The sequence below is a fragment of the Canis lupus genome, chromosome 9 (genome assembly GCF_003254725.2).
Source record: "Canis lupus dingo isolate Sandy chromosome 9, ASM325472v2, whole genome shotgun sequence".
Classification (NCBI taxonomy): Eukaryota; Metazoa; Chordata; class Mammalia; order Carnivora; family Canidae; genus Canis; species Canis lupus.
Window position 1 is genome coordinate 14,637,692 of NC_064251.1, and position 13,451 is coordinate 14,651,142.

Genomic DNA, 13,451 nt, shown 5'->3' on the forward strand with positions numbered 1-13,451 from the left:
AGGAATACTGTGGGTCTGTGGGTCTCCTATCTACTGCTTGGCTTGCCTCTCCAAACCAACCCCTGATCCTCATCCTCAGGGGCATGTTTGACAACCGCGACGTGGCCGTCAAGAGGATCCTCCCCGAGTGTTTTAGTTTCGCTGATCGTGAAGTCCAGCTGCTTCGAGAATCAGATGAGCACCCCAATGTGATTCGTTACTTCTGCACAGAGAGGGACCGGCAGTTCCAGTACATTGCCATCGAGCTGTGTGCAGCCACCCTGCAGGAGGTGGGTGCCCCAGAGGCAGCTCTGCCATCACCACTGCAGCCTCCCTCCTCCCAACCATGGTGGCTTGAGGGACTGCAATTTCTTCCTCTTTTACTTCTTCATATTCACTTTATTGAAGTTACAACACAATGCACTCCTTTAAATGAACACTGTGGTGCATTTGACAGGGGCACATGCCCATTTGACCACAAACCATCAAAATGGAGAGCATTTTAGCACCCCAGCTTTACTTGGGTGGGGCAGTGTTTGCTCGCAGTTTGTATCTTCTCCCTCTGCCTCCAGGAACCCCTTGTTCTGGAAGGGTTTGCAGTTGTTCTCATCACCAATCAGGGCTGGTGTGGGCTTGCAGGTTACTGGCTGAGGAGTCAGCACATTGAGATCATCCAGTGAACACCTTTTGCTCTGTTTCCAGGCTCACCATCAACCTATCTTGGTATCAGCTGGTTTCACTTGCAATGGACTTGAGTTCCTTGTCCTCTTCCCTTTATCACTGTACACTAGTCTATTGGAACTTGTGTTTATTTAAGCTAGCCTATGGCTTCAGGAGAAAGTCTGGTGGCAGATGTAGATTTGGGCAGAGAATGTTGTCAGTAAAACTTCCTGTCTCTTTCTTAAAATAGGATCAAAGAAAATGAGCTGACCTAATCCCGAACATTAACTAAAGCAAAAACCTGCAGGCAGGACTTTTCTAAATAAAATTGAATCACTTGAAAGAAAGTGCTGTGTGTGCAGAGGGGCCCATCCCTTAGCACTTTGCGCATGACCTGGCCATCGTGTCTCTTGCAGTACGTGGAACAGAAGGACTTTGCCCACCTCGGCCTGGAGCCCATCACCTTGCTGCAGCAGACCACCTCTGGTCTGGCCCATCTGCACTCCCTCAACATCGGTGAGAAGCTTCCCTTTACCAGGCTACACCCCGGGGTTGGGGGGGTGGTGGTGGTGGTGGTGGCGGCGGCGGCGGCGGCGGCGGCGGCGGCGGCGGCGGCGGCGGCAGCAGCAGCAGCAACAGTGGTGGTAGTAGCAGTAGCTGACCTGCTAGGGTGGTCCTTGCCCCTGCTGAGAATCTTTCTTTCACTGCTCTATGCATGTGGGGTTTTTAGGTGGTCTTTTAACAATAAGAACGTGAGGAGAAATCTTTTATAGTCGCAGACCAGAACCCTTAGAGGTGGCAGCAGGTCTGCTGGGAGTCTGAGAAGGGTGTACTCCCTGACATTACTCACGGTAAACGTGGAGCTAATCTGGAGTGTTACATTAGTTCACAGAGACCTGAAGCCCCACAACATTCTCCTCTCCATGCCCAACGCACATGGCAGGATCAAGGCCATGATCTCTGACTTCGGCCTCTGCAAGAAGCTGGCGGTAGGCAGACACAGTTTCAGCCGCCGCTCAGGAGTCCCGGGCACAGAAGGCTGGATCGCTCCAGAGATGCTGAGTGAAGACTGCAAGGACAACCCGGTGAGTACTGGGCACAGCCCTCGAAAAGCCTCAGGACCAGCCCCATGCATCTTCAGGAGTGACAGCCTCCAAATTCAAGACTTAGGGGCTTTGGCACTTGTAGCTGGAGAATGACGTTTCTTTTTCAAAGAGCTTCTACATGAACAGCATGCTGCTGGCACTTTCCATACAGTCTCCCGTTCAGACGAATGAAAGGGACAAATGTGGGTAATTGCTCCCCTCAGCTTTTCCCATCACTTCCAGCCCCAGCCATTCAGTTCTAGAGCCCACGTTCCCTGCTGTGCACCCAAAACTCACGCAGCCCTAGAAGGGTGCTGATGCTGCTCTGGCCACTTCCAGCATGCTAGTTGGGTCTCCCGAGACCCTTTCAAGGTGGGAGAAGCAGCAGCAACACTCCCATCCTCATTGCTATAGCTGAGTGAGAGGGAGAATTCTCCAGAAGGCCTTTCACACCCTATATCTCTTTTCAGACCTATACAGTGGACATCTTCTCTGCGGGCTGTGTCTTTTACTATGTGATATCCGAGGGCAGCCACCCTTTTGGCAAGTCCCTGCAGCGGCAGGCCAACATCCTCCTGGGTGCCTACAACCTCGACTGCTTACATCCTGAGAAACACGGTGAGCGGGCAGCAAGGCAGGAGGGTGCAGCAGCTACCCCAGCTGCCTAGGTGGCCCCTGTGGCCTGGGAGGTGCTGGCTCTGTGACCCCAGAGGCCCTTCATTCCATCTGCTTGCCCTGTGGGCCTCAGTGAATTGCTGACTCATTCTAAAGCTGGTAGGAGGTTGGGTAGGTTGCCTTGGAGCATCTTCTCCTAAAGCCAGGCAGCTCTGAGGTTCCTTCAGGTCACCCAATTACCTGTGTAACCTGGGCAAGGTTTGGGGGATCTTTGGGGACCTGGGTGGCTCAGTCATTTAAGCATTTGACTCTTGATGTAAGCTCAGGTCATGATTTCAGGATCATGAGATCGAGCTCCTTGTTGGGTTCCATATTCAGTGTGGAGTCTGCTTAGGATTTTCCCTTTCCCTCTCTCCCTCCCTCTGCTCACAAGTGCACACATGCACATTCTCTCTTTCTCTCTCTCTCTCTCTCCCAATAAATAAAAATCTTTAGAGAAAAAAGTATTCTTTTACTCATGGATTAATTTTCCTTATTCTCTGTAGAAAAAATAGGTTAGCATAAAGACCTACAATTCCATTACACAGTGATGCTATGAGTATCTTTGTACATCTTATTTTAATCATCCAATTAGACGGGAACGCATCCTTTTGTAAAACATGCAGTTAAATAGTACATGCTATTGAATATCTCTCCATGTTGACCAGTGCTCCACCTGGGTATCATTTTAAGAGCACAGCCCAGACCTGGAGGCATTGTTACTGGAGCCTCTGATAGTGGATATTTCCAATTACTCCTTTTCAAAGACTGTGCTTTGAGGACACCCATTATCAGCTGAAGTTTGTGCAAGTTTTTTTTTTTTTTAATATTTTATTTATTCATGAGAGACGGGGAGAGAGGCAGACATAGGCAGATGCAGGGAGCCCAATGTGGGACTCGATCCCAGGACTCTGGGATCACACCCTGACCCGAAGGCAGGCATTCAACCGCTGAGCCACCCAGACATCCCTGTGCAAGTTCTTAATTAATGTTATTGCAACAAGCTCCTGTCAGTAGAACCTTAAATCAAAAGGCACGTGTGCTGTTAAGGTTCGGGTATGTTATTGTGACCGTAGGCCAGTGATAGTGAGTTACTTGTTTATCTTCCTTCTTTGTAGAAGATGTCATTGCCCGGGAATTAATAGAGAAGATGATTGCAATGGATCCTCAGAAACGCCCTTCTGCAAAGCATGTGCTAAAACATCCATTCTTCTGGAGCCTGGAAAAGCAGCTCCAGTTCTTTCAGGTAGTTCTCTTGGTTTTTTGGGTTTTTTTGTTTGTTTGTTTGTTTGTTTTTAAAGCCTTCATGTGACTTCTTCCAGATTTAAAAAATTATAACAAAAGACATATTGAAGTCTTTCTATCCTCTTTTACCCAATTTCTGTCCAGATTTCTTTTTGCTTAAGGTTGATTCTGAGACGTTAAACCATAGGATCAGTAGATATGAGCTCCATCAGTAGTTTGGCTGTTTTAAGGCTTTAGTGGTATTGCCTGCCAGTGGCTTTGTGGAAAGGGAACATGTTTCTCAGAGCCCTCCCGGGTATCAGTTCAGCATAGCTCGTCTGAACACCTCCTACCCAACACACCAGCTTTGAAAAGCAGGCACACAGGAGCAGTGCTTTTCCTACCGGCTCTAGGTCGGAGTGAAGCTTGAGTTTAGGAGTGACCCTCAAACTGTTCTGGAGTGTGACTAGAGCCTTGGTTGTGGTGAAGCCTCCGGCATGTAAGCTCCTTGAGGGCAGGTAGTAGCTGATTTTCAGTTCATTGCTGTGTTTCCACTGGGTCATTGCCTGCCTGGCACATGGCAGGTGCTTGGTAAGTATTTGGATGGTTGGGGCAGGGGAGGGTTTCATGTCATTTCCCATGGCAGCAGTGGGCATGGGTAGCATTAGGATTGGTCGCTGTGTTTTGGGTCATAACATGACAGTTCTGAGGTCAGGTGTCCTCAATCAAAGGACTTCTGAAAACTAGCCGTGTTCCTTTGATGATGACAAGGTGTAGAACAGGAATAAAGCTCACACAAAGGGACTTCCAGCCCACCAAGGGTTGGGATTTAAACTCTTAGTTTCTCTAAGTCCTGTATCTTGTGAACACACCCACTTCCCACCATATCAAGTAGCGGTACTGGCTTTGTGGTGGAAGTGTATGTCCCCAGAGTATCCAAGGTGATGATCTAATCCCTCCAGGGCTTTCCTCTAGCAGTTGTAAGTCTGAGAGTCAGCCAATCTGGCTTCATCTTTATCAAAGAAAGAAAAGACTGTGCTCAGTGAGTCTGTGCAGTGTTAACACGTGTGGGGCCTGTCACTCCATTTCCTCAGCTGTTGGAACTTGTGCTCCCTCAGACATGGAGCAGGGTTCAAGTCCTGGGCAGGGCCTCCAGAGCCCACACTCTTATCAGCAGCTTTCCTCCTCTAAAAGAGGGCTTATCTGTCTTTTCTGTTTGCATGACAAGTGATGACTGGCTATGGATCTCAGCGTGTCCAATTTCCCTGGGTAAACAGAAAATCACAAGATGCAAATCAAAATTGAGCTGGTGGTGTTGTTGTGTTGTTGTTGGTTCATTGATGAACACAGATTGCATATACGGCTCATGTGGAATGTGATAGGTATGCATGGAGTGAGACGTGGAGGAGGCATGAGGGTTCATGGAGAGGTGTGACACCCCTCTCTGTCACGGAGATGGTCTGTGTGGGTCTCTCCCCAGCAAGCTATAGACATGGCTGCTCCCAGGGGAGAGGTTGCTGGATCAGGAGGGACAGAGGCAGAACGTTCGCTGCCAGTCCCAAGGCAGGCTTCAGCTTGGGCTGGAGGCTCATGTGGCAGTGACCATTATGTGACTTGGCATGTCACTCCTCCAGCTTCTGGTTCTCTACACATTGACCATCATCCACTTCCCGTGTCACCCTCCCAGGACGTGAGCGACCGAATAGAGAAGGAATCCCTGGACGGCCCGATAGTGAAGCAGCTGGAGCGGGGCGGGAGATCTGTGGTGAAGATGGACTGGAGGGAGAACATCACCGTCCCCCTGCAGACAGGTGACCGCGCCAAAGCCCCGACAGTACGCTTTGGCAGAAACATTTCAGGAGCAGCAACCATTTCTAAGAAGTGAACATGGAAGTAGTAGCTCAGGCCGTTTGGGCTCTGAATTCCCCCTCACAGAGTTGAGGCTTTCGTGGGTGTGTTCTCTGGGGTTCGGGCACAAATCACCCCATTACGCTGATGTGGGTTTCATTTTTGTCTCTTCAAATGACAGGTTAGTGACAGGTGCCATGTGCTTAGTAGTTATGCGTGACTGTGGGTGCAGCCACAAGGTGGAATTCAAACTGGTGCTGCCCTCAGGCTCACTTTGGGGGACCCACTCCTGTGAGCCACAAGTTTGGTGCAGTTATGTTGTGTTTCAGTCTGATCGCTTGGCACCCAGGAGTCCCAGGAGTTTTCTTCTTTAGGAATGTGTTTCTTATGTTGCATTCCTTGTGTTTTTCCTAGATTTGCGGAAATTCAGAACCTATAAAGGCGGCTCCGTTCGAGACCTCCTCCGAGCCATGAGAAACAAGGTAAGGGGCACGAATGCCTGGTGGGCCCAGGCATAGGGGTACAGCTGCCTTCCTCCTTTCTATTCTCTCTGGATCCTTCCATTCATACTAGAATTTGCACCTTGCAGGGGCAACTTATTCCCTTAGGCAAGTTTTCTCTTCCGGGATGTGGAGGTGAGGAGTTCTGCTCTGGGAAGCAGGCTCTTGGATGCTGGTGTCATTTGTGGTCTCTGCTGATTTGGATGGGCCCTGTCCCTACCTAATACAGCACCGTATAAACTCCCTTTATGGGAACCTTCCCCCTGTCCCCCAAGCCTGGCCAGCAGTAGGGCCACTCTGGTAGGGAAGCTCCTTCCTGCCTCCCCAGCCCTGGGCCTAACTCTGCTCTGAGGCCTCCACCGGACTGAGGGGAAGGAGGTAAGGTGGGCTGACGCACTGCTGGGTACGTGAGCATTTTCTCCTCAACAGAGAACCAGCCAGCATCCTCCGTCCCATGAATAGTAGGAGGGTCTTCTACCAGTGTTCCCTGGGCTTTCCACCTGCTAACCTCTGTGTCTATGTGTCCCCGTGTTTACAGAAGCACCACTACCGGGAGCTCCCCGCGGAGGTGCGGGAGACACTGGGCTCCCTCCCTGATGACTTTGTGCGCTACTTCACGTCCCGCTTCCCCCACCTGCTCTCCCACACCTACCGGGCCATGGAGCCTTGCAGCCATGAGAGGCTCTTCCAGCCCTACTACTTCCACGAGCCCCCGGACACTCGGCCTCCAGTGACTCCAGACACCCTTTGAGCCAGGATGGCCCTCCATTCTGGTGGCCCCAGCTGTCACTGAGGGCCTGGTCTCTATGTGTCTGAGCCTGACGCCTCCCAGCTTCGCAGGGAAACCAGGCTCCCAAACCAAGTGCCTTGAGCTGCCCGCCCTGCAGCCCGCAGGGGATGATGCCGTCCCCGGAAGTGGGAACCATGACCCCTTCTGACCGGTAGGGGGCTGAGAAGATGCTGGCCATGAAAGCTTTACATGGCGGGTCCTCAGTCAAGGAGGGCCCATCCCAGAGGCAGCGAAAGAAGCATCCTCCACCTTCTCCTGGACTCACTGGCTTCAGACTTACACCTTTTTTTTTTTTAAACTTCCTGTTTGATATCCACCTGTGGGCCTGTTGAGGAAGAGCAAGGAGGGAATCCCGAGTTTTCCCTGCATGTGGGACATCTTTCCTCGACCAGCTAAGCTGAGATGCACCAGGTGCAGCCTCTGCTTGAAGTGGGGCTCCAGAGGCGAGGAGTGCTGAGGAGAAGGAAGTTGTTCAGAGGGGTGATTCCCGGGGATTGGTGATGCCTCTCATCACAAACGTGCCCCAAGAGTCCCAGGTCACTCTAATCAGAGTTCCTTCGGGGCAGTGAGAGTTTCGAGTGTGGGGTGCAGCGTTGGAGCAGGTCAGCAACACAGACTGGAAGACGAGGCCGTGTCTGCAGATCTCTTAGAAATGAAGAGGATGCTCTGTCCTGAGCCTGTATAGCCCAGTGCTTTGGTGACCTTTGGTGGATTCTGGGGGATGTTTAGGAGCATTTGGGGAAAGAAGTAATAAGTTCCCCATAAAGGAGAGCAGCACCTGGCAGGAACAGGCCTACTGGGGACCAGAGGGGAGCAGGCCAAATGGGACACAGCTACCCTGGAAGAGTCCCGGGCCAGCAAGTGGGCAATGAAGCTCCTCTGTCCCTGGAGCCAGCAAGACAGGCCAGCGTATTTGGGCGCTGAGACCAGGGTTACCACCTGCTTCGTGGGCAGGCTTTTATGTTTCTCTTGGCAGATTTTAATAACTTTATATTTTGATCATACTGTAGAATGCTACGTTAGCATAAGTAAGCTGACCTTGGAGCTTACTTGTGAAGAAGATAAAGGCAAGACACATAATACGGTTTCTATTTTGTGTGATACCAAAAGTCTCCATCCCCTCCAGAAAGAGCGTTCACGTTCAGAACACGCTCTGATGCTGGAGGGTAAAACGTTATAGCAAGGCTATGTACATCCATTAAACAACTTCAAAGTAATATTCCCTAAATTATGTCACTACCATCTTTTTTTTGCTAAAATTAGTATGATTTTTAGCTTTAGTTTCAGTCCAAAATTCCTGTCTTTTCTCTACCGAGAGCCTTAGCGGTTAAATGTGATCAGGGTACAGTGTAAAGAGATGTCCCCCATGTCCTTCGTCCAGCCGGGTGAGTGGATCACGGCGCCTCGCTCAGCGCTGGTGAGCTCGGAGACTCCGCTCAGGAGTTGGGGTGCTACTGACTGACCCACGACTCGACTCGCTGTTGCTTCTTCTGTGAGATGCTTTCCGGTGGTGGGTTTGCCTGTGGGCCACTCGTCCAAAGGTCCCCTTCTGTCTTTGGAGAATTCAGTTCCCTTCCTTTCAGAATGCCTGAAGTCACTTTTTCCTCTTAAATTAACATCATCCTACATCTTTAAACCTCATCCGTTACCTCACGCAGACCTTGGAACCCTGGCGGTTTTTGGCTGGCATCATGGTGTCTTCTGCTACGCTGCCTGTTTTTCAGGAACATGGCCAGATGCCTGCCCTCCCCCTCTCTGATGCATCCGCACCATTGTCCCTATGGCCCTGCGGTCACTTTGCTGCTGGGCCTGAGTGGTGATGGCCACCACCCCCCCCACCCCCGGCAGTCAGGTGGAGAAGGTGCCATAAGCTGTGGACCGGGCTGTCGGCTCTGTGCTGCTTTGGTCTCACGGCTGAATGGTGTCCTTGGGAGGGTTGCCAGGTCACTTCTGGCTGCCCGGGGCTTGTGTCCTCTCCCTGTTTGGGCCCAGCTTGTCGCCAGGCAACTGGTTTTTAACTCCTTTGCTGCTTATCGTCTTTGTTTCTAACCACCCACCTTCTCAAACTCATGTACTCAATGTATTTTATTTTGAGTCCTCGCTGAGTGAGCCAGGCGGGATCCCGGGTGCTGGGGACTCGGAGGTGACCGAGACCGGCAAAACCTCTGCTTCCGTAAGGGTGACAGGGACGACGAGAAGCCATCCTCCATCGGTCTTCTCTCTGTTACTTTTAGGAACCTGGTCCCTCCACGGTCCCTCGAGTGGTTTGAAGAGGTCTCGTGTGGACGCTTGTCATGAGCACACCTCGGGCAGCGTCTCTCACATCTCATTCTAGTCTCTAGAATTCGGGCTTCCTGTTGTGCTCAGCACCGTGATAAAGTGTCTCTGTCCTTTGCTGGAACAGGGTTCTGCAGCCTCAGGCATCCTGTCACAGCGGAGCTGTTTGATCTTTAGCACGATTCCTGGAAGGCTGTGTGACTTCTCAGAAGTACACTATCGTCATTTTTATAACAGAATGTGGCCACGTCTGTTGGGAATCCCGGGGAAGCTGTCACTAAATCCTGTGGTGAAGCCTGTGTTGCATCTGCCTCTGGCACACCTGCCAGAGTTTCTCTTGTTGCTCCTGGAGTCTTTTTAAACTTCAGTTTATCAAGAGCTCACGCGTCACTAAGGCCTCAGAGCACTTGCACTTTGGGGAGTCATTGGTGTCCGTGGTAAGTCACTTAATCAGCTAGTGGCTGACCTCAAACCCCGGGTGCAGAGGGACTCTCCTCCCCCCTCTCCGTGCCATAGCCGCCGAGGCTCTTGCCAGTGAGACTCACTCTGACCTGTTAACATGTAGTGGAAGATCCACGGGTTAGTGGGGCCAGCAAAGTATTCTCTTCCTACCAACTCTACAGGAGAGGTCTTGATCAGAATCCGCTTTTGGTAGGGTTTGTGTGAATGCGATTTGTTTACCGTTGCGTTTCTTTCTCACGGCAGTGCAAGATGAATTGGCTGCTGATCTGACCTCTCCCAGAATGGGGGGCCTCTGGGTTGTAGGCCTTTCTCCTCTTGGCCGCTGTCTCTTTTAGAAGGTGGACTCTGGCCAGGTGTGGGTTTCCTGAGTCCGCTCTCATTCTCCAGCTCTGGTGATCGGATCCTCAGGCTCCAGGTCCTCGAGGAAGGAAGGCCGCTTCTACTTCTGCCTTCCGTGCCACAAGAGCTGGGAGAGGGAGCACAGCACACCTGTAAAGAGCCTCTTTGAATTCGCTTTAGCTTTCTCTCTGCTCATTTAGTTTCCGAAATCCCTTTTCTTCACATATCCCTGTGTCTTTTCCTTGCTGATTCGTTCACCATCCTGGAGTAGTCCCTCTTAGGCCTGGCACTGGGCCTTTCCTGGAAGAAAGTCACTGAGTGTCCCGTACAGATGAGCCACAGTTCTGCCTTCCAAGGCTGGACCAGTATCTTTTAAAACAAAATATCCCTCCATCCTATACTTTGTATTCTTTATGAAACATTGATTTCCCCATGGGTAACCCTGGTTCCAGTTTCTTGTATTAGCATGTAAATCCTTTCTGTATTCATTGGACAACCACAACACATCTGCAATGAGCCTCCCACGGGGGCAGCCTTAACCTACACTTCCGGCCAAAGTCCCCAGCCCACTCACCTCGCCCTGTCTTTGGTGGGTACAGTGTTCCTTTTCAGTATCCCAAAAGCTGTGACGGGGGTGTCCCCACTTACCTAGAAAGCATTACCAGTCAACAAGAAGCATTCTCAGATGCAGACCTTACGTAGTGTTCTTTTTGCAATGATCTATTTATTTAACCTATTTATATTTATTTAATTTTTACTCTGAAATATATCCAGTTATAATTGCACTTGGCTTTTAAAGCACATCAGATTTGTTTTGGACAACACACCCCTGACCACTCTAAAACTGGAAAAGGAAAAGTTATACTGGATTTTTCCACAGGATGGACGCCTCACAGTAGTTTTATCATTAAAGGGTGAAAAATTTGGTCAGGGTAAGAATTTTCATTTCTGAGTGATTTTTTTTTAAAACAAATTCTGTGCCATTGTGTCTTCTCTGTGGACGGTTGTTTAATGGGTATGTGTTAATTGTGTGATAGAATCCTCTCTGTGAACCTACAATCCTCTTTTTAGCTTTATATTTTATAAACTGCCAGATTGTACAATTTTTATGTGTATTTTTAAAGCTTGATGTGAGGGTAATTATCTAAGTTAAACAGCCTATTTTTGTACCTCCTGTACAGTTTTATAATTCTGCTGATTGATGATGGCGTCTTATGTGGCGCCAACCACAAATAAAGATAGTTTTAGACCTGAAAGTCGGCTTCGTCTTCTTGAGGACAAGGGGTCACTCCCAGCTGTCTTCTTGGCTGTAGGAGGACGAGTAGGAGGGACGCGCTGCCTGTCCAGGGGCTGGGATGTCCTCCTTGGTGGCTGCAGGATAAAGTTCTTTGAAATACTGTCCAGAGTCCTTAGAAGAATTGGTTTGGGCTGAATTCCAGGAAGCTGGCCAGGTTGGGACTGAAATGCCCCATGGTGAGAATGAGACTCCAGCAGAGTTTGGGGAGGGGGACAGTGAGGAGGATGCTGGACCATGGAGCCCATGAAGGGGTTAAAACCACTTCAGTAACTCGGCCAGCGCAGGGCTGGGAAGGCCAGGATCTGAGTGTGTCGGACACATAATCCATCTATCCACACGCCGAGGAATGAGCCCAGAGGCCAGTCTGCTTGGAATTTAGAATCCTGCCAGTGTGCTGCTTCCTTTCCTTCCCCCATTCCATCTGGTGGAAGAGCAGAGGAGGTTCCTTCTCTTGCCTCACGGGAAGGGAGCACTCACAAAGCCCTGGGACTGGCTCCCTCTCCCTGCCTGCCACCACCCCATGCCCCTGCCTCGGCAGGATACCAGGAGCGTCCCTGAGGACTGTGGGCCCCCACCCCTGAAGCTCTGTGTCTTGGGCCCACCCCAACCCAAGGGAGCTCGAGGGGCTGCAGGACGCCGTTGAGAGGCCTGCTCGCTGCCTCTTGCCACTTGGCAAGAAACAGCTCTTGGGTTCCCTAGAGAGCTGCTAAGTCAGAGCAGGGGCCACATTTTGAACCGGCCCAGGCCAGGGAGGGGGACAGAGAGCAGCACCCTTAGTGCCTCTGAGAACAGAGGTGCAGGTCCGCAGGAGGGAGGCCAGCAGGTAGTCGAGCACTGGCACGTCCAGGGCTGTGGTTCTGGACCACCGAGGCAGGGTTTGCTGTTGGGCCTGCTGGGTCAGTGTTGGGCAGCAAAGAGGGTGCTTTTCTCTGAATGTTTGATACGTTCCATTAAGTAAATGTGCAAGGGCAGCATTTCATCAGCAAAGGCACCTAACTTGTACTCTTTTCGTTATTTGTCCCATCTGTCGTTTGTGCCGGATGCGTGCCTGAGCTCCGAGAGCTCATGAAGAGCCAACTAACAGCCCCGCCTGTCTGCCCTTCCCACTGGGCCAGGCACTGTGCCGGGGCACCCTGTGCCCTAATCACACGCCAGCCTTATTTCTCTCCCCTTGCCAACCAACATTTCCCTTCAGACCAAAAACATACAACATCTTTCGCTTTAGGGAGACACTGACTAGACCCTTTGCCAAGGCCACAGTTCAGGCGATGAGCTTGTGTCTGGGCCAGTTAGCTGTTGGTGGAGGGAGCAGAGCTGGTAAGAACGTGGCAGCCCCTGGAGAACCATAATAAAAGATGGCATGGGGTAGAGGGAGCAGGTTCCAGAAACAGAAGAGGCTGGGCCAGCAGGACAGTAGCTGAGTGAACTTGGCCTCTGAGAGGGTTGGCGAGTGAGCCCAGTAGGTGTTCTTCCCTGCCCTCCCCAACCTTTGCCTTTCCAGATTCACTCAGGCCTGCTCAGTGATTTGGATGAAACCACGGAAGGACGCTCATTGGGTTTGCCTGCTGGCAACACAAACCTAGAAAGAGTGCCTGATTGCCAACGGGACTCTGCCCATCGAGGTTCCAGAAGATCTCAAGAAGCTGGAAGGCCGAGCTCAAACCCAAAAGATGACGATGGGGTTGGGGGTGGAGGGCAGGGCCGTGAGGAGCTTGGAAACGGTCACAGACACTTTGGGAGAGCTGTTGGGACCTCAGACGTCTGTCACATGAGGAACTGGCTTTGCTCTCATGCTCCAGAGGATTTAGGCCGGCCTCGTGGGGAACATGGTCCCAACGGGAGCTTGACCTGCCCCCACGATGCCAGAGGAGGCTTGGCAAGTGAGTGAGCACTGGGCCTCTGGAGGAACCCAATAGAGGGGAAGGGCATCATCCTGAACATTTTAGGATGAGGAATAAATTTATATAGGGAATAAATTCTTCCTTGGGTCGGAAGTTGAACTCCGGTCCCTTCTCAATAAGCATCTGTGACTGAGGCCCACCCCTGGCCACCATAAGTTCCTGGAAAAGGCTGCCTGACCGGGTGTGAATCACAGGAAGTGGGGAGGGGAGGCTCCGCAAAGGAGCTGTTGACGAGAGGAGGGTGGCTGGGGTGGTGTCCTCTGGGATCCTGCCAGGGGCGTCTGGTGTTGCAGGCACAGGTGCACTACGAGTGGTTAAAACAAGCCATAGTTGACTTACTTAGGACAAGTTTGCGCTTCAGTATACCAGTTCCAAGGACCAGTTCCAAGGAATATTGCGCTTAGAAAAAGGGCTCGATGACAAAAATAACTTGGG

The 13,451-nt window shown here is 51.2% G+C and overlaps 1 protein-coding gene across 7 annotated transcripts in view; it reads left to right on the forward strand.

The window, feature by feature from the left end:
- The window catches only part of ERN1 (endoplasmic reticulum to nucleus signaling 1), a 78,330-nt gene extending 67,256 nt beyond the window's left edge, over nt 1–11,074 (forward strand). For all 7 annotated transcript variants that reach the window (XM_025436509.3, XM_049113967.1, XM_025436510.3 and 4 more), the window contains 8 exons: nt 80–269; nt 1,056–1,155; nt 1,525–1,724; nt 2,195–2,342; nt 3,497–3,624; nt 5,290–5,413; nt 5,865–5,932; nt 6,489–11,074. In XM_025436509.3, coding sequence (XP_025292294.1) covers nt 80–269; nt 1,056–1,155; nt 1,525–1,724; nt 2,195–2,342; nt 3,497–3,624; nt 5,290–5,413; nt 5,865–5,932; nt 6,489–6,701 — 1,171 coding nt within the window. In that variant the 3' untranslated portion in view covers nt 6,702–11,074. The remainder of the gene's footprint in view (nt 1–79; nt 270–1,055; nt 1,156–1,524; nt 1,725–2,194; nt 2,343–3,496; nt 3,625–5,289; nt 5,414–5,864; nt 5,933–6,488) is intronic.
- Nucleotides 11,075–13,451: the final 2,377 nt, after the last annotated feature.